This window comes from Hypanus sabinus, chromosome 3, assembly GCF_030144855.1.
Source record: "Hypanus sabinus isolate sHypSab1 chromosome 3, sHypSab1.hap1, whole genome shotgun sequence".
Taxonomy (NCBI): Eukaryota; Metazoa; Chordata; class Chondrichthyes; order Myliobatiformes; family Dasyatidae; genus Hypanus; species Hypanus sabinus.
The window spans coordinates 25293405-25307220 of NC_082708.1; the positions used below are offsets into that span (position 1 = coordinate 25293405).

Consider the following 13816-nt stretch of genomic DNA (forward strand, 5'->3'; position numbering starts at 1 on the left):
CTATCTCTTATGGTCTAAAATGCTGGAGGAACTCAGCAGGTCAGACAGCATCTACGGAGAGGAATAAAAAGTTGACGTTTCAGGCTGAGATCTGTCATCAGGACTCCTGTGAGAATGGAGCTAATCAAAATCAGAATCAGGTTTATTATCACTCGCTTATATCCAGTTATCTTCAGAATGAATGGAAACTGCTGTAACTACATTGATCACACTCCAGAACCAAGATCACCAGTCCCTCTGTAGTCAAACTACAGTATGTAGACTATGTTAGAATATCTGTATTTACTTGTGCAGGTACAAGGAATTACTAGTAGTAACTCCTCTGTATGTTTAACTATGCTTGTGGATTCTCCAGAAGCTGTTGTCACTTTCACGGTTATTTAGTGCTCAACATTAACAATTTTGCTGTGCTTGCAACTATAAAATTTTGGCCCATGCCAACATAGTTCAAATACAAAAGACACACTACAAAATCCAGAGTAACACACACACAATGTGGAGGAACTCAGCGGATCAGGCATCATCTAGGGAAGTGAATAAAGAGTCAATGTTTTGGGCCGAGACCCCTCACCAGGACCGTTTCACACAGAACAGTGATAATAAACCTTTTTCTGATTTTGATATGTCAAATGCAACAATTTGGTAAATTTGTTTATTATTGTCATATGTACTGAGGTATTTTCAAAACTTGTCTTGCGTACCACTTATACAAATCAATTCATTACAACAATGCATTGAGGTAGTGCAAGGTCAAATAATAGAAGAGCGGAGAATAAATCGTTACAGTAGGGAAAGTGCATTGGAGGTAGACAATAAGGTGCAAGGTCACAAGGAAGTGACTGTGAGGTGAAGAGTGCATCTTATAGTATTAAGATGTTGAGACTTTAATAATATTCTTAAATTATATAAAACATTGTTTATGCAAGTTGTTTTCTTAAGAGCTCTATATTAATACAGTATCTGTGTAGGTAACCACTCCTGGATGTATTTCATTCACTATATATAACATTTTACTTCACTTTAATCTTGGATTTAAATAAATCCCCATTTCTTAAAAAACTTAAAATTCTTAAAATTTACACGTCCGCATTGCTCATATCCCTAATTGATAGCCTCCTTATTTTATTTCTGGCGGTGGTTTTCGCGGGACGGGGTTGTGATTGGTGTTGAAAAGGAAAGGAACAATGAATCAGATAGGTGAGCCGTATGGGTTTCATGTTCGTTAGTCTTATTTGGCGGAGCTCTTTGCCCTTTGAGTTGGCGAGGAGTAATAATGTCACTTTGTGATAGTGTAGGTTATTCCTGACTACTTAGCATTTCCTCTTTCTCCTGATTTGGCCCTTGCTTAATTGGTGGCATTTCTCATTAGCATTTTTCCAGGAAGGAAGAAGAGAGGGAGAGTAGAAGAAGAAAGAAAAAGACGAGGGAATGGAATGAGGAGAATGTGTGTGTTTGAAAGAGTCGGCAGTAGATAGTATAAGGTATAGCGGTACAAGAGGAGGTGGGGCGGGATAAGGATATTGTGAGAAAAAGAGGATGTGGCTGAGAGGTTTGGAGCAGAAGGTGAAAGAGTGAAGTAGAAAAGAGACGTGGAAAACAGAGGAAATAGAAGGAGGCAACTGCGTTTGTTATGCTTCTAAGTATTTCCTCTTTAGTTGGCCGTGTGTTTTGGAGGGGAGGTGTGCGAGCGGTAGTGAGAAGGGAGGTAACCAGCGCGCAGTCACAGCGGGCAGGGCGAGTCACACAGGCGAGCTGAGGGGTCGCGCCTGCCTACCCCTCCCCTTCCCTCGCCTCCCAGCACCCACCCGGGCTGCAGCCACACTCTCTGTCAGTCGGAAAGCAGCATGGCGAAGTGGAAGGCGGTGGGTTCGCACAGCTCGGGACAGCAGCCGCGGTGGAGCGCCAGCGCCTGTCCCTCCCCGCCAGCACTGCTACTTTTGGGATTCCATCTATTTATTACGGCCTGTGTGCGCCTGGCGGAGGGGACGACAGAAGGTTAGTTAAATAAGCATAATCGCTGTAATACCCTCCCCCCCCCCCCCACCGCCACCGTCTCCACTCACCATAATTTTAATTCAATTTAATAAAGAATGCGTAAAAAGCGGTAAATTATTGTTGAAGGATCCGATCGGAAGCCTCTCCTCCCTGTCTAAATTTAGCCCCCTGTTGTTTTAAGCCGTTTCTATAATGAAATATGTCTTTAGGCACGTTATTTAAGAGGGTATGGATTAACGAGGCCAGCGAGGTTCAGGTGTCATAGCCGCCCGGGATAGGCAGTCGGCCGCCACACTTATGTACACCAGCCCGAGGCTCCGCTCGGCCTAAAGGGAGAAGGAAGGGCCACAATAAGAACATACTGACACGAGGTGTTTTTATTCCTAACCCCTTCAGGGAATGGTGATTTATTTTAAAAATGTCTTTGAGAGATCCATAGGAGCGTTTCTGCGAGCAAGTCGGAAGTATTTAATTTGTTCATTCTCTGTGGAAAATATGTTGGGGCCTTTAGTGTAAGTGACTTAAATAAACCAAGGCAGCAGAGGAACACGATGCTCGGACAAAAGTGAGATCTGAGTATTTACATCCTTTTCTTGTGAATTGCTTAATTTGAGTTTTATCACTTGAATTGTCAGAAGTTTAGCGTTTCTTCTAATCACTTGCATTAATTTGTTGATATTAATGAAAGTGACATTCGAATGTTTTTTTAGTGAGGAACTTGGGTTTGTTTTGTTTTTTTTCCCATTACATTGGTACACAAAGGAAAAAGGAGTGATAGTCATACAAGAACATGTTAAATAAAAAGTATCGTACCATTTTATGTTTAGGGCTTTGTGTGGATTAGTTAGTGTTGTAGTTTGCTAAAATAGACAAACACTGTGATGAGCCTGGTAAGCTCTAGTAAATGTATCCTGATCAACTGGTAAAAATAGCAACATCTCATTTATTAGTATCTCTGGCAATGATTGGTAATTGTTAGGCTTGGGGAACTGAAATTTTGTGACATTGACTTTTCATACACAGCTACAGTTCTTGAAAACTTTACCTCACTTCTGCATTTCATTTTGTCTACAGCTAAAGTAATGGGCTTCACTTTAAGTTAGCCATGTCAGTTTACATAGGCCTTCCTCCAGGCATGTATTAAAATATTGTTTGATACTTGATGAGCAGCTGTCCAGACAAAGTGTTCCGAAGCACTACCTATATTATGGTTTGCCCTTGTGCATGATTTGACAAATTGACCCTCACGAGGGGTGGGGTGCCAAGAGGTGGAAATGCCATTTTTAAAATGCTGTCAGGAAGTTGTTTGACTCGAATTAATATCATCCAAAAAGAGTTGGAACATTGTATTAGAGGTTACTACTTGGAATATGCCTTCCTCACTTCTGCCCCTCTGACTCAGTCACTTCCAATCAAAATGAAAGTTAATGTCACATTATGACATGGCTTAAGAGTAGGAGTTGATTAATGGCATGGTTATTTGTCCTTTGTTTGCCGCCGTAGTCATTTTTTATATTGTTAATATGTGTTTTTGGGCAGATAAGTCTCAGCAGCGTAGAGTCTAAAAAGGTAATGAGTAATAAGAAAGTAATGAGAAAGTGGTGTTGACTCTGATAGAGCAGCAAAGAAGCAGTGTGAAAAAGGTTTTAAAGAAATAGTCTTGAGATTTTAGGTTAGTTACAGTGTTAAGGTGAAGGGTGGGATGTTATGTAAAAGTATTTTTGGGCAAAGGTGTTCACTAATTTTGGGAGTCCAATGAAAGTTGGAAAGCTTGGGGCTTGTGAACTTTTAAAGTAGGGCTTTTCATGTCCTTGAGATATCAAAAACACTTTGCAGTCAATTACTTTATTTTTTAAATGATTAAACATTTACAAAAGGCAAGCGTGGTATTCAGTGTACAGAGCATCTACAAGCAGCAGTGAGGCAAATGACTAAATCTTTCATTGAGGGATAAATGTTTGTCTAAAGACAGACTTGAAATTAGTAATGTACTGTACCTTTCTGGTCAATGAAGAACTTTAAGTGTTACCACAGATGTAATAGAGGAAATGTGGCAACTGACTTGTGCACAGCAAGATCTCAGTGTGATAATAATATGGTGATCTTTTTGAGAAACATTGCTTGGGGGTAAGTTCCTGCTGTTCATCTCTGTTGTGGGATCTTTTGTATTGAGCTGAGCATACAGTGCTTTAGCTTAATATCTTGTCTGAGAGATCACCAATGCTGCAAAGTTCCCTTTAGTGTGTGTACCTGGAATTTTACGTTAGGGTTTTGTAGTGGGTCTTCATTCCACAACTTCTGTACTTGAAAATGACATCGAGTCCAGGCTTTCGAGGTTTGCACACTCTTTTGCATGATCAGTTGGAATACTGACCGGGATTTGACAATAAAACATTCACTTTCAGTGCAACGTGACATGTTTTAAGAAGTTAAACCAGGCAGGATGAGCACTGTGAATGGCAGGTCCCTAGGGAGTGTTGTTGAGCAGATCTTGATGTACAAGTATGTAGTTTCCTGAAAGTAGCGACGCAGGTTTAAAGAGGATCTGCGGGATAAACGTTTCAGAGTAGCTGCTATCGGGAATCGGCTGCAGGAAGAGGTGTTGGAGGCAGGTTCAGTAATGTGCATCTGGACAGTATTTAAATGAGGAAGGGATGGGGAGACTTAATGCAAGGAGTGGGATTATTATGAATAGATATGACGATTAGCATAGTCGCAGTAGACACAGGGTATGTAACTCTTACTCAACTGTACTGAATTTTAAACCATGGTTACTTACTCAAGTCCAGAAGTGGGGCTATGATTTGAAAGGAATGGTATTTCTGGCAGAGTACAAGAAGTGGAGGTTTGAGAGTACTGGGGTTTGTGTTTGGAGAAATTTGAGTGGCTGGTCAGAGGGAGTCATGATGTGGTAAAAGTGCAGGTGATTCAATGGGATGATATGTAAGATGGGCATAAAACTGAGCAATGTTCCGGGGGCTATGTTGTTGTGATGAGGAACAGGAATAATGTTTGAAGTGTTCGCAAGAAATTAACCATTGAAGCTTGGGTGTCCAGCTACAAGCATCTAGAAAGAGTAGTCAGGATTGGGATTCTTGAATCCAGGTTTTGTGTGTTGTTTATAGGTAGAGCAATTTAAGGCCTATTCTGTTCATTAATGTTGTGAAAGTAACCTGGTAAAATCAAGTAAGGTGATGTGTGGAAATGTGCAGAGGTAAGTTAGCTGATTTTAGTACACATGTAAAAATTGATCCATGCCGATGAGATAAGATTTAGTACAATAGTCTGAGAACTACCCATGTTAATGGGTGTCATAATGAGGCCAAATGAGTTTTACATTGTGAATGAGATCTAATAAACTTCCAAGTAAAATAAGACTTTCCACCCTCACTGTTGTATTAGTTTGGATACATGCAATCAAAACTCTTTAAAGCGTGTGCCCCTTTTCCTCGTGGCTAACTGCTTTATAATGTAGTTTACATTTGTATGTTGGCATAGTGAAATGAAGAACTTCAGTTCAGTGATGAACCTGTGTGCCTGAGTGCATAGCTTGTTAGCTGTATTTCCTCTTTCTACCATCCCTGTTGACCTAAGTTGAAACTGAGCCTGTTTCAAATTCATTTTCCCTTCCTGTCTGTCGTAACAATTACAAATCAGTCTCAGAGTTTTTACTAGAATCTGACTTGTATTCCTGACTGTAGTGATTCTTTTTGCTTCTGGATGTTTTGCATCAGTAGGTTGGCATACTTGGTTTTGAGGAAATAAAATTAGCTAATGAATTTTTAAAGGTCTGACAAATGATGAAAGTAAAATCACCCTTTAAAGGTTCATGACCATGGCTAAGGCAAAGCAAACAATTCCTAGTTGTACGTAAGGCATATATTATGCTAACACAAGACTGAGTCCTTTTGTTATTGTGCAAGACTCTGGTTAAACTTCAGAATGCTGTCTAATTTTGATCTGCTCATGCTTGGAAAGTCTGGGAAAACCAACACTATTCATTCTAATCTCACTTCCCTAGGTACAATCTGATCAAGGACACTCAAGTATTGTTCACATCAAACTGAGTAGATCTGGGTCATATTAATTAGATGCTACAGTAGAGGGATCCTTCCCTTAGGAAGAGTGAAAGTGTGGGATGAGTATTGTATTCTGGCATGGATGTGGATGAGATACAGAGATCCCCTGTTTCTGGGCAAGTGAGAAATGTCAATATTGTGAAGCCTAGTTCTTAACTACGTAAGACTTTTCAAGTAGGCCATTTGTTCCTTACCTGTTTGTAAATCATACTACTTCCAAGTTGACCTTTACTGAGGTTTGCTGCCCAAAACTGGAGGCAGTGCTCTATATTGGATCTGAGCTGGAATCTGCAATTTGAAGCATAACTTCCTGGGCTTGATTTTGAATCCTCTTGAGGTGAAGTCTAATTAAATCTTTGATTTTTGTTTCTTCTGCATTTGCAGCTAAGGTTTATACAGTACTCTGCAGAAGTCTAGTTGTATAGCTGGCATGCCTGACACTTTTGTACGGTACTGAAGTAATTTTATGTATTCTACTGCTGCAAAAAAAAACAAATTTGTGTGAGTGATGATAAATCTGTTTCTGATATGAGTCTCTATTGTGTACTGAGTGGGAAGGGAGCAGGGAGGTGGAAATCATGGTTGGGAAGAGGGGAAGAGAATGAGAAGCACCAGAGAAACATTCTGTAATGACTGATAAACAAATGGTTTGAAATCAAATGATCTTGCCCAGTGTCTCAGGGCCTTGTGCGTCTGCACCCACCCTGCCCCTGCTGCTCCTTCTCTGCCACCTTCCCACGCCCCACCCACGGCACTCCACCCTTGCCATTCTCAATCCTTTTCTATCCACTTCAAGCTGGCAAATACAGTATTGTGCAAGAATTTTAGATGCACTGTTTATATATTTTAAACCTAATATTTTTTTGCAGTATACTGTACAACTAGATGTTTAAGATAAGTGGAGAATAAAGGGAAATTGCCAGGATAATAAAAAGTCAACTGTAAAGATAGCAGGTATGAAGAGAGGAACTTGTGGTTGGCTGAAGTAAAACGGATATGAATAGTGTAGATCAAAAATAAATATTATCTGGACAGGATGTGGGGTTTAAAGCTTAACATATAGTTCACATTTTTGCCTTGTTTGGCCTAAGTAGCCAGTTAGTGTTGAAATTCATTACTTTTAGTCCTCACTGTAAACTTAATGTACTTAATCTTTGATAGTTGAGTGAAGTTTTTATTGATTCAGAATGGGCCCAGGTAATACAGGTGATTGTGGGTTTGGCAGTAAGCAGTGAAGATATAGAACTGAATGTTATCGTTAAGACTTACAAAACAGCTCTTCCATGAAGAAGAAACTGAGGCAGTTGTTTGAAAATGACAGGTGAGATAAGGAAATGTTCTCAAGATTTTAGAGACATTAGGATAGAAGGCATGAAAACAAGAGTCAAAACTGGGTTCAGGAAGAGTTTGACTACATCATGTGTTTTTCTTTGGGATTTAGGGCAGTGAGGAAAGGATAGGTAAATTGGGGGAGAATGTGTGGAATTGAGAGAGACACTGGAATCTGAGGTGAAGAGGAAAACAACTGGTGTAGAGTACTTCTGAATATTGTGAACCTTTTAAATTCATAATTCATTAAAATCCAGCAGATAAATATTGAGTTGTGCTGTGAATGATGATTTCAGACTAGTTGAATGCACAATGGAATGAATTTCCTTTTGAGTAGTGTGGGCAACTTCCCTGTTAATATGTTCGCATTACATGCTGAAGTGTAATGCAGGCTTACATTTTGCATTACTTTATTCCCTTTCCTGTACAACAAACAAGAATAATGTTTGAGCATATGCTGGGATGGCTCTTCAGCTTAGAAAACAGAATGGTGAGGTTGGCTTTTCATGAAAGCAGTAAGAAAGATCTATCAATGAGAACAGAGTAGGACATGGGTTTTTGTTCTACCAGAAATAGAAATGAAAGGTAACTTGACTAAATCACAAAAAGTGATTGAAGGGTCCTGGGCAGAATTTTGAGCAGCAGCCAAACTGAGAGCACAAATAAAGTGGCGATGGCTTTTGCTTGCAAACAGAAGATGGTATTATCAACTTTAACTTTAGTCTTGATAAGAACTTGTGTGGCTTCCTGTCAGCCTTTGAGTATGTTTCAAAAACTAGGCAGGTTGGAAACTAAAAGCGTAGGCAGTTAATGTGGTATTGTACTTTCCTTTGTCATTTATATAAAGTCGAACTTGATTTTCACTTTACAGATTGAGTTCTGCTGAGTTTGAATTTTTTGTTTTTTTAAAAAAAAACCTTACTGAAAAAGGTGTATTAAAGTTTTGTTTCATAGATGTGAATGGTATAACTGACTTTTCAATGATTGAGCTTGGATTATTTTGAAACCAGCTGCACTGAAAATTGAATTACGTTCTTTGGGGTGAGGAAGCATTTTGGAAATATTTACACTTTCAGAACATAGAGTACTTCAGCACAACACAGGCCCTTCATCTATGATGTGCTGATCTTTTAACCCACCCTAAAATCAATCTAATCCTTTCTTCCTCTATGACCCTCCAATTTTCTATCATCCATGTACCTATCTAGGAGTTTCTTAAATGCTCTTAATGTATTTGCCTCTACCACCAGCCCTGACAATGTGTTCCACACACCCACCACTCTTTTTTTCAAACTTGCCTGACATCCCCCACAATATTTTCTTCCAATCACCTTTGTATTAGCTCCTTTGTATTAGCCATTTTCATCCTGGAGAAAGTCTCAGGCTATCCACTCTATGCTGCTTATCATGCGCACCTCTTATCAAGTCACCTGTCATCATCCTTTGCTCTAAAGAGAAAAGCCCTAGTTGCTCAGCCAATCTAATAAGACATGCCCTCTTGTCCAGGCATCGTCTTGAAAGCTTTTGCAATCTTCCTATAATGATGAGGTGACCAGAACTGATAATGTGATCTAACCAGGTTTTTATAGAGCTACAACATTACCTCGTGGCTCTTAAACTTAATCTCCTGACTCGTGAAAGCCAACACACCATACGCATAACAATTCTATTGATTTACGTGGTAACTTTGAAGGATCAGTGGACATGGGCCCCAGGCAATCTCTGCTCCTCCACACTTTTCTCTTATTAAGGGGTGAAGGACTTAATGAAAGAAGTATAACTGGGATAGTTTTACAGTTGATTGGCCTGTATTGGGCATGAATTTGTGTTGAAAAGGTGGCAGGGGAGAGTATTTATGTGAAGGGGAATTTGTGCAGTTGAATCTCTGGAGCTTACTGAAATGAACCATAGTAGCATCAGGCTAGGATAAGGAATGATCCAATTCTTAATTGGAACAATTCTTAAACCTTGTGAAAAAGGTGTTGTCAAAAGTGGCTTCAATAGTAAGTTTAACTTGGCGTAATTTCAGTAAAGACTGAGAAAATTCCTGTTCCTCATTAGTTTTCTTTATAAGCTTGCAGCAGCTCTGTTTGGCTGCTGCTCAACATTCTGCCCAGGCCCCTTCACTCACTTCCTCACGTCAGTCATTTTACCTTTTGTTTCTGTTTTCAGTAGAGAAAAACCCATGTCCCATCCTGTTCTCTCATTGATAGATCTTTCTTACTGTTTTCATGAAAGGCCAACTTCCCTCCACTGTTCTCTTAGCTCAAGAACCATCCCAGCAGGTGCCTTTTTCCTATCCAACAAACAGGGTCAATGTGTAATGCAAACTTGTTAACAGGGAAATTGCCTGCCTTGCTCAAAAGGAGGAGCATCCCATTGTGCATTCATCTAGCCTGAAAGCTTCTGTGCAGAAAACACAACTTCATTTTTTGCGTTACTTTAAATTAGTTTATATGATATTTTCAATGAATTTGGTGGCTTTCCTCAAGTGACAGGTAGTGATGAGTGGTGTTGCCAGGGTCAATGCTTAAACTGCAATTATTTGCAATAAATATTAATGATTTGGATAGGAAACTACATATATCTCCAGGTTTGCAGATGACGCATAAATTGGCTGAATTGTGGCAGGAGGGGAAGTGTGAGCTATGAGGAGAATGTAGAGAGGTTCCAATGTGCTTTAGACAAATTGGTTGAGAAAGATAATGCATGGCAGATGTAGTTTAAAATGGAAAGATGGATTTGTCCATCTCTTGTAAAGTCTACAATGCATTATTATCTGAATGGATATTGGTGGGGGGGGGGCAAAGGTTTAACAGTTTTAACGGTAAGGGCTTTCAGTTTGAAAATTAGCTGTTTTTTTTTATATAAATTCTGCTGGACCTGCTGAGTGTTTCCAGCATTATTTTTGTTTTAGATTTTCACTATCTGCAGTATTTAAAGTTCAAAGTAAATTTACTATCAAAGTGCATATATGTCACTGTATACAATCCCGAGATCTATTTTCACATGGGCATACTTAATAAATCCAATTATCATAATAGAGTCAATAAAAGACCACACCAATTGGGCATACAACTAGTGTGTAAAAGACAATAAATTGCAAATACAAAAGGAAAGAAATAGTAGTAATAAATAAATGAGCAATAAGTATTGAGAACATGAAATGAAGTGTCCATGAAGGACCCCCTGCATGCCCTTTTCTCACTGTTACCATCAGGTAGAAGGTACAGAAGCTTGAAAGGGCACAGTCAGTGATACAGGAACAGCTTCTTCCCCTCTGTCATTCGATTCCTAAATGGACATTGAACTTGTGAACACTACCTCACTTTTTTAACATCATGCAAAAACAGAAATAATATATTAATCTATTCAATATATGTCTGCTATATGATTCATTATTTTATCTATATTATGTATTGCATTGAACTGCTGCTGCTAAGTTAACAAACTTCACGACACATGCCAGTGACAATAAACCTGATTCTGAAAGTGAGTCCATAAGTTGTGGGAACAGTTCAGTGATGGGCGAGTGAAATTATCCCCTTTCATTCAAGAGCCTGATAGTTGAGGGTTAATAACTGCTCCTGAACCTAGTGGTGTGAATCCTGAGGCTCCTGTGCCTACTTCCTGATGGCAGCATGTGAGAAGAAAGCATGGCCTGGGTGTTGGGGTCTCTGGTGATGAATGCTGCTTTCCTTTGACAACATTCCATATAGATGTGTTCAATGGTGTGGCCTTTACCTGTGATGGACTGAGCCATATCCACTACTTTTTGTAGGATTTTCAGTTCAATGGTGTTGGTGTTTCCACAGCAGGCTGTGATGTAGCCAGTCAGTATATTCTTCCTCACACATCTATAGAAGTCCGTCAGAGCTTTAGATGTCGTGCTGAATTTTCGCAAATTCCTAAGGAAGTAGAAGCACTGTAGTGCTTTCTTTGTAATTGCACCGATGTGCTGGGCCCAGGACAGGCCCTCTGAAATGATAACACCGAGGTATGCACTTCATTTCTGTCCAGATGTTCCAGGGTTGAATGAAGAGTCGATGAGATGGCATTTGCAGTGGACCTCTTGTGCCAGGAGGCAAGTCGCTTCTATGAGATGTGCATCAAGACTTGTGTCTTTGTACCCCAGTTGCTGAAAGCGAGCATTCAAATGCTGCAAGCAGTTAGGAAGTCAAGTGTTGACCTTCATTTGCAAGGAGATCTGAGTGCAAGAGCTAGAATATCTTTGCTGCATCTGTACAGGGCCTCTGTAAGGCCGCATCTGAAGTTTGTATACTGTCTTGATTGCTTTATATGAGCAAAGTTGTTCTTGCCATGAAGGGAATGCCACAAGGGTTCATTGGAATGATACCGAGGGTGGAAAGACTGATGGGAGTTTATAAGAATGCAACAGGATCCCATCAAAATATATAATATTCTAGATAGACTAAATACACAGAGTTTGGCTATTCGTTGTTAAATCTGGAACTGAGAGTCAGGTTCTGGTAATGGTGTATGCCATTATAAAATTGAGAGCAAGGAAAATTATCTTTGTAATGTGGGCCATTCTGTACCACTGAAGATGGGTATTATAATAAAATATATTTAGGGAGGAGGTAAATGTAGTGCTTAATGCTAAAGGGGTATGGAGAAATGTTTGGAGAATAGGGTATTGAAGTGGTTTTTCAACCTTGTTTGTGGTGGAACAAGCCTAATGGCTTCTTCCTATTTTCTGTGTTGCTAGGTTTGCATATTGTTGGACAAGTATGAAATAGCTGTGATGTTGGTAAAAGGTTTGTGTATTCCTCCTCAAGAATGATTTCTGTCAATGTGCTCTGCCTTTTCACTAACTGAATATGGGGAATTGAATGCAAACATGAGGAAATCTGCAGATGCTGGAAATTCAAGCAACACACACAAAATGCTGGGGAATTGAATGCTAGCTTAATTTCATGTTCCCCTACTTGTTCATTTCCCAACCTATTCATGGTTAACTAATAGTTTCATTCTATTTTATTTAATTTTTGATAAAAGTTCAATTTTTTAAAAAGTGTCTGCAAATGGAAAACGAAGTCTGTTTGATTTATTTTCAGTCCATTTAAATTGAAATGTTCTAATTAGGAATATTTAGGTTTTGAAAAATGTTTGACCACATTTCTTAAATGAAAATTTGGATTGAAGAGGTGATCAAAATTTTGTCAAGGAACTTTAAGTGTTTGACACTAAATGCCATGCCCCACAGTTTTTAATGAATTATGATGGCGATGCAAGCTGGCTGATGGAATCTTCTTATGAGCACCTAGGTATTTTCATGTCCCAAAAAAATTGTCATCCATTGGAACGTAGGAATCGATCCCTTACACAGTCAAACAATGCTGGTGATTATCTCCTTGAAAGAAGAGTACTGGGGATATCTGGGAATGATATTCCATGTGATTGAAATGGTTATAGACAGGTAATTTCATATAAAACTAGCATCATGACTATTCTTGATGTCTAGTGTGTAAGTGAATCACTTGAATGGCCCAGGTGGACATATTCTGTAGTCTTGATAATCTAAAAGGAATTACATATTTCCTGTAGTAATTGCCTTTTGCAATTACTTTTTAATGGCCTTTGGTATAATAGATTTTATGGGCCGTTCTCATTTTATAGTTCATGTTTTTAACTACCAAATGGCACTTGAGATGAGTGCCAAATTTATCTCTGGGCAATCTTTAGATTGAAGTACATATTGATAAACAGTTTTAGCATGGGTTTCTCATTGAGTCTTGTAAGTTGATTTATTATTGTCGCATGTACTGGGGTACAGTGAAAAGCTTTGTTAAGCATGCCATTCATACAGATCATTTCATTACAACAGTGCATTGAAGCAGCACAAGGAAAGGAATAACAATGCAGAATAAAGTTTTGCTGAAAGTGTAGTGTAGGGCCATAATGAAGTAGATTGTAAAGCTGAGAGTCCATCTTATCATATTAGGGGACCATTCAATAGTCTGGTAATAGCAAGGTGGAAGCTGTTGTGGCTGGTGGCGTGTGCTTCTGCCCAGTGACATGGGGGATAAGTGAGAATGTTCATATTACATTGTTTTCAACTATTGTTAACAATTCTTTAATGTACTGATTGAGTTTTATGGAAAATAATTCATTAAGGGTTTTCTGGGTCAGGTGAAAAATCACGATTTTAATCACTAACATCACTGATAAATACAAGTTGTGTCCAGGATGTGCCCCACCTGCATTTGAGGCAGGTTATGGGTATGTGGAAATAGAACACTTGGGTATCTAGTGGCTGCAACAAGCACTCCAGTAGCAGAGTAAAATTCAGTATTGTTTTATTTTGCTACCAGTTTTTTGTTTTGATGTTTTAAATGCATAAATAATGTATCTCTCTATTTTATGTAGAAAGGAGTGACATTTTTCTTGGT

The 13816-nt window shown here is 39.1% G+C and overlaps 1 protein-coding gene across 2 annotated transcripts in view; it reads left to right on the forward strand.

Annotated features, from left to right (window-relative positions):
• Positions 1–1394: 1394 nt before the first annotated feature.
• Positions 1395–13816, forward strand: part of tmem131 (transmembrane protein 131) — a 190108-nt gene continuing 177686 nt past the window's right edge. For both annotated transcript variants that reach the window (XM_059963868.1, XM_059963869.1), the window contains exon 1: positions 1395–1995. In XM_059963868.1, coding sequence (XP_059819851.1) covers positions 1845–1995 — 151 coding nt within the window. In that variant the 5' untranslated portion in view covers positions 1395–1844. The remainder of the gene's footprint in view (positions 1996–13816) is intronic.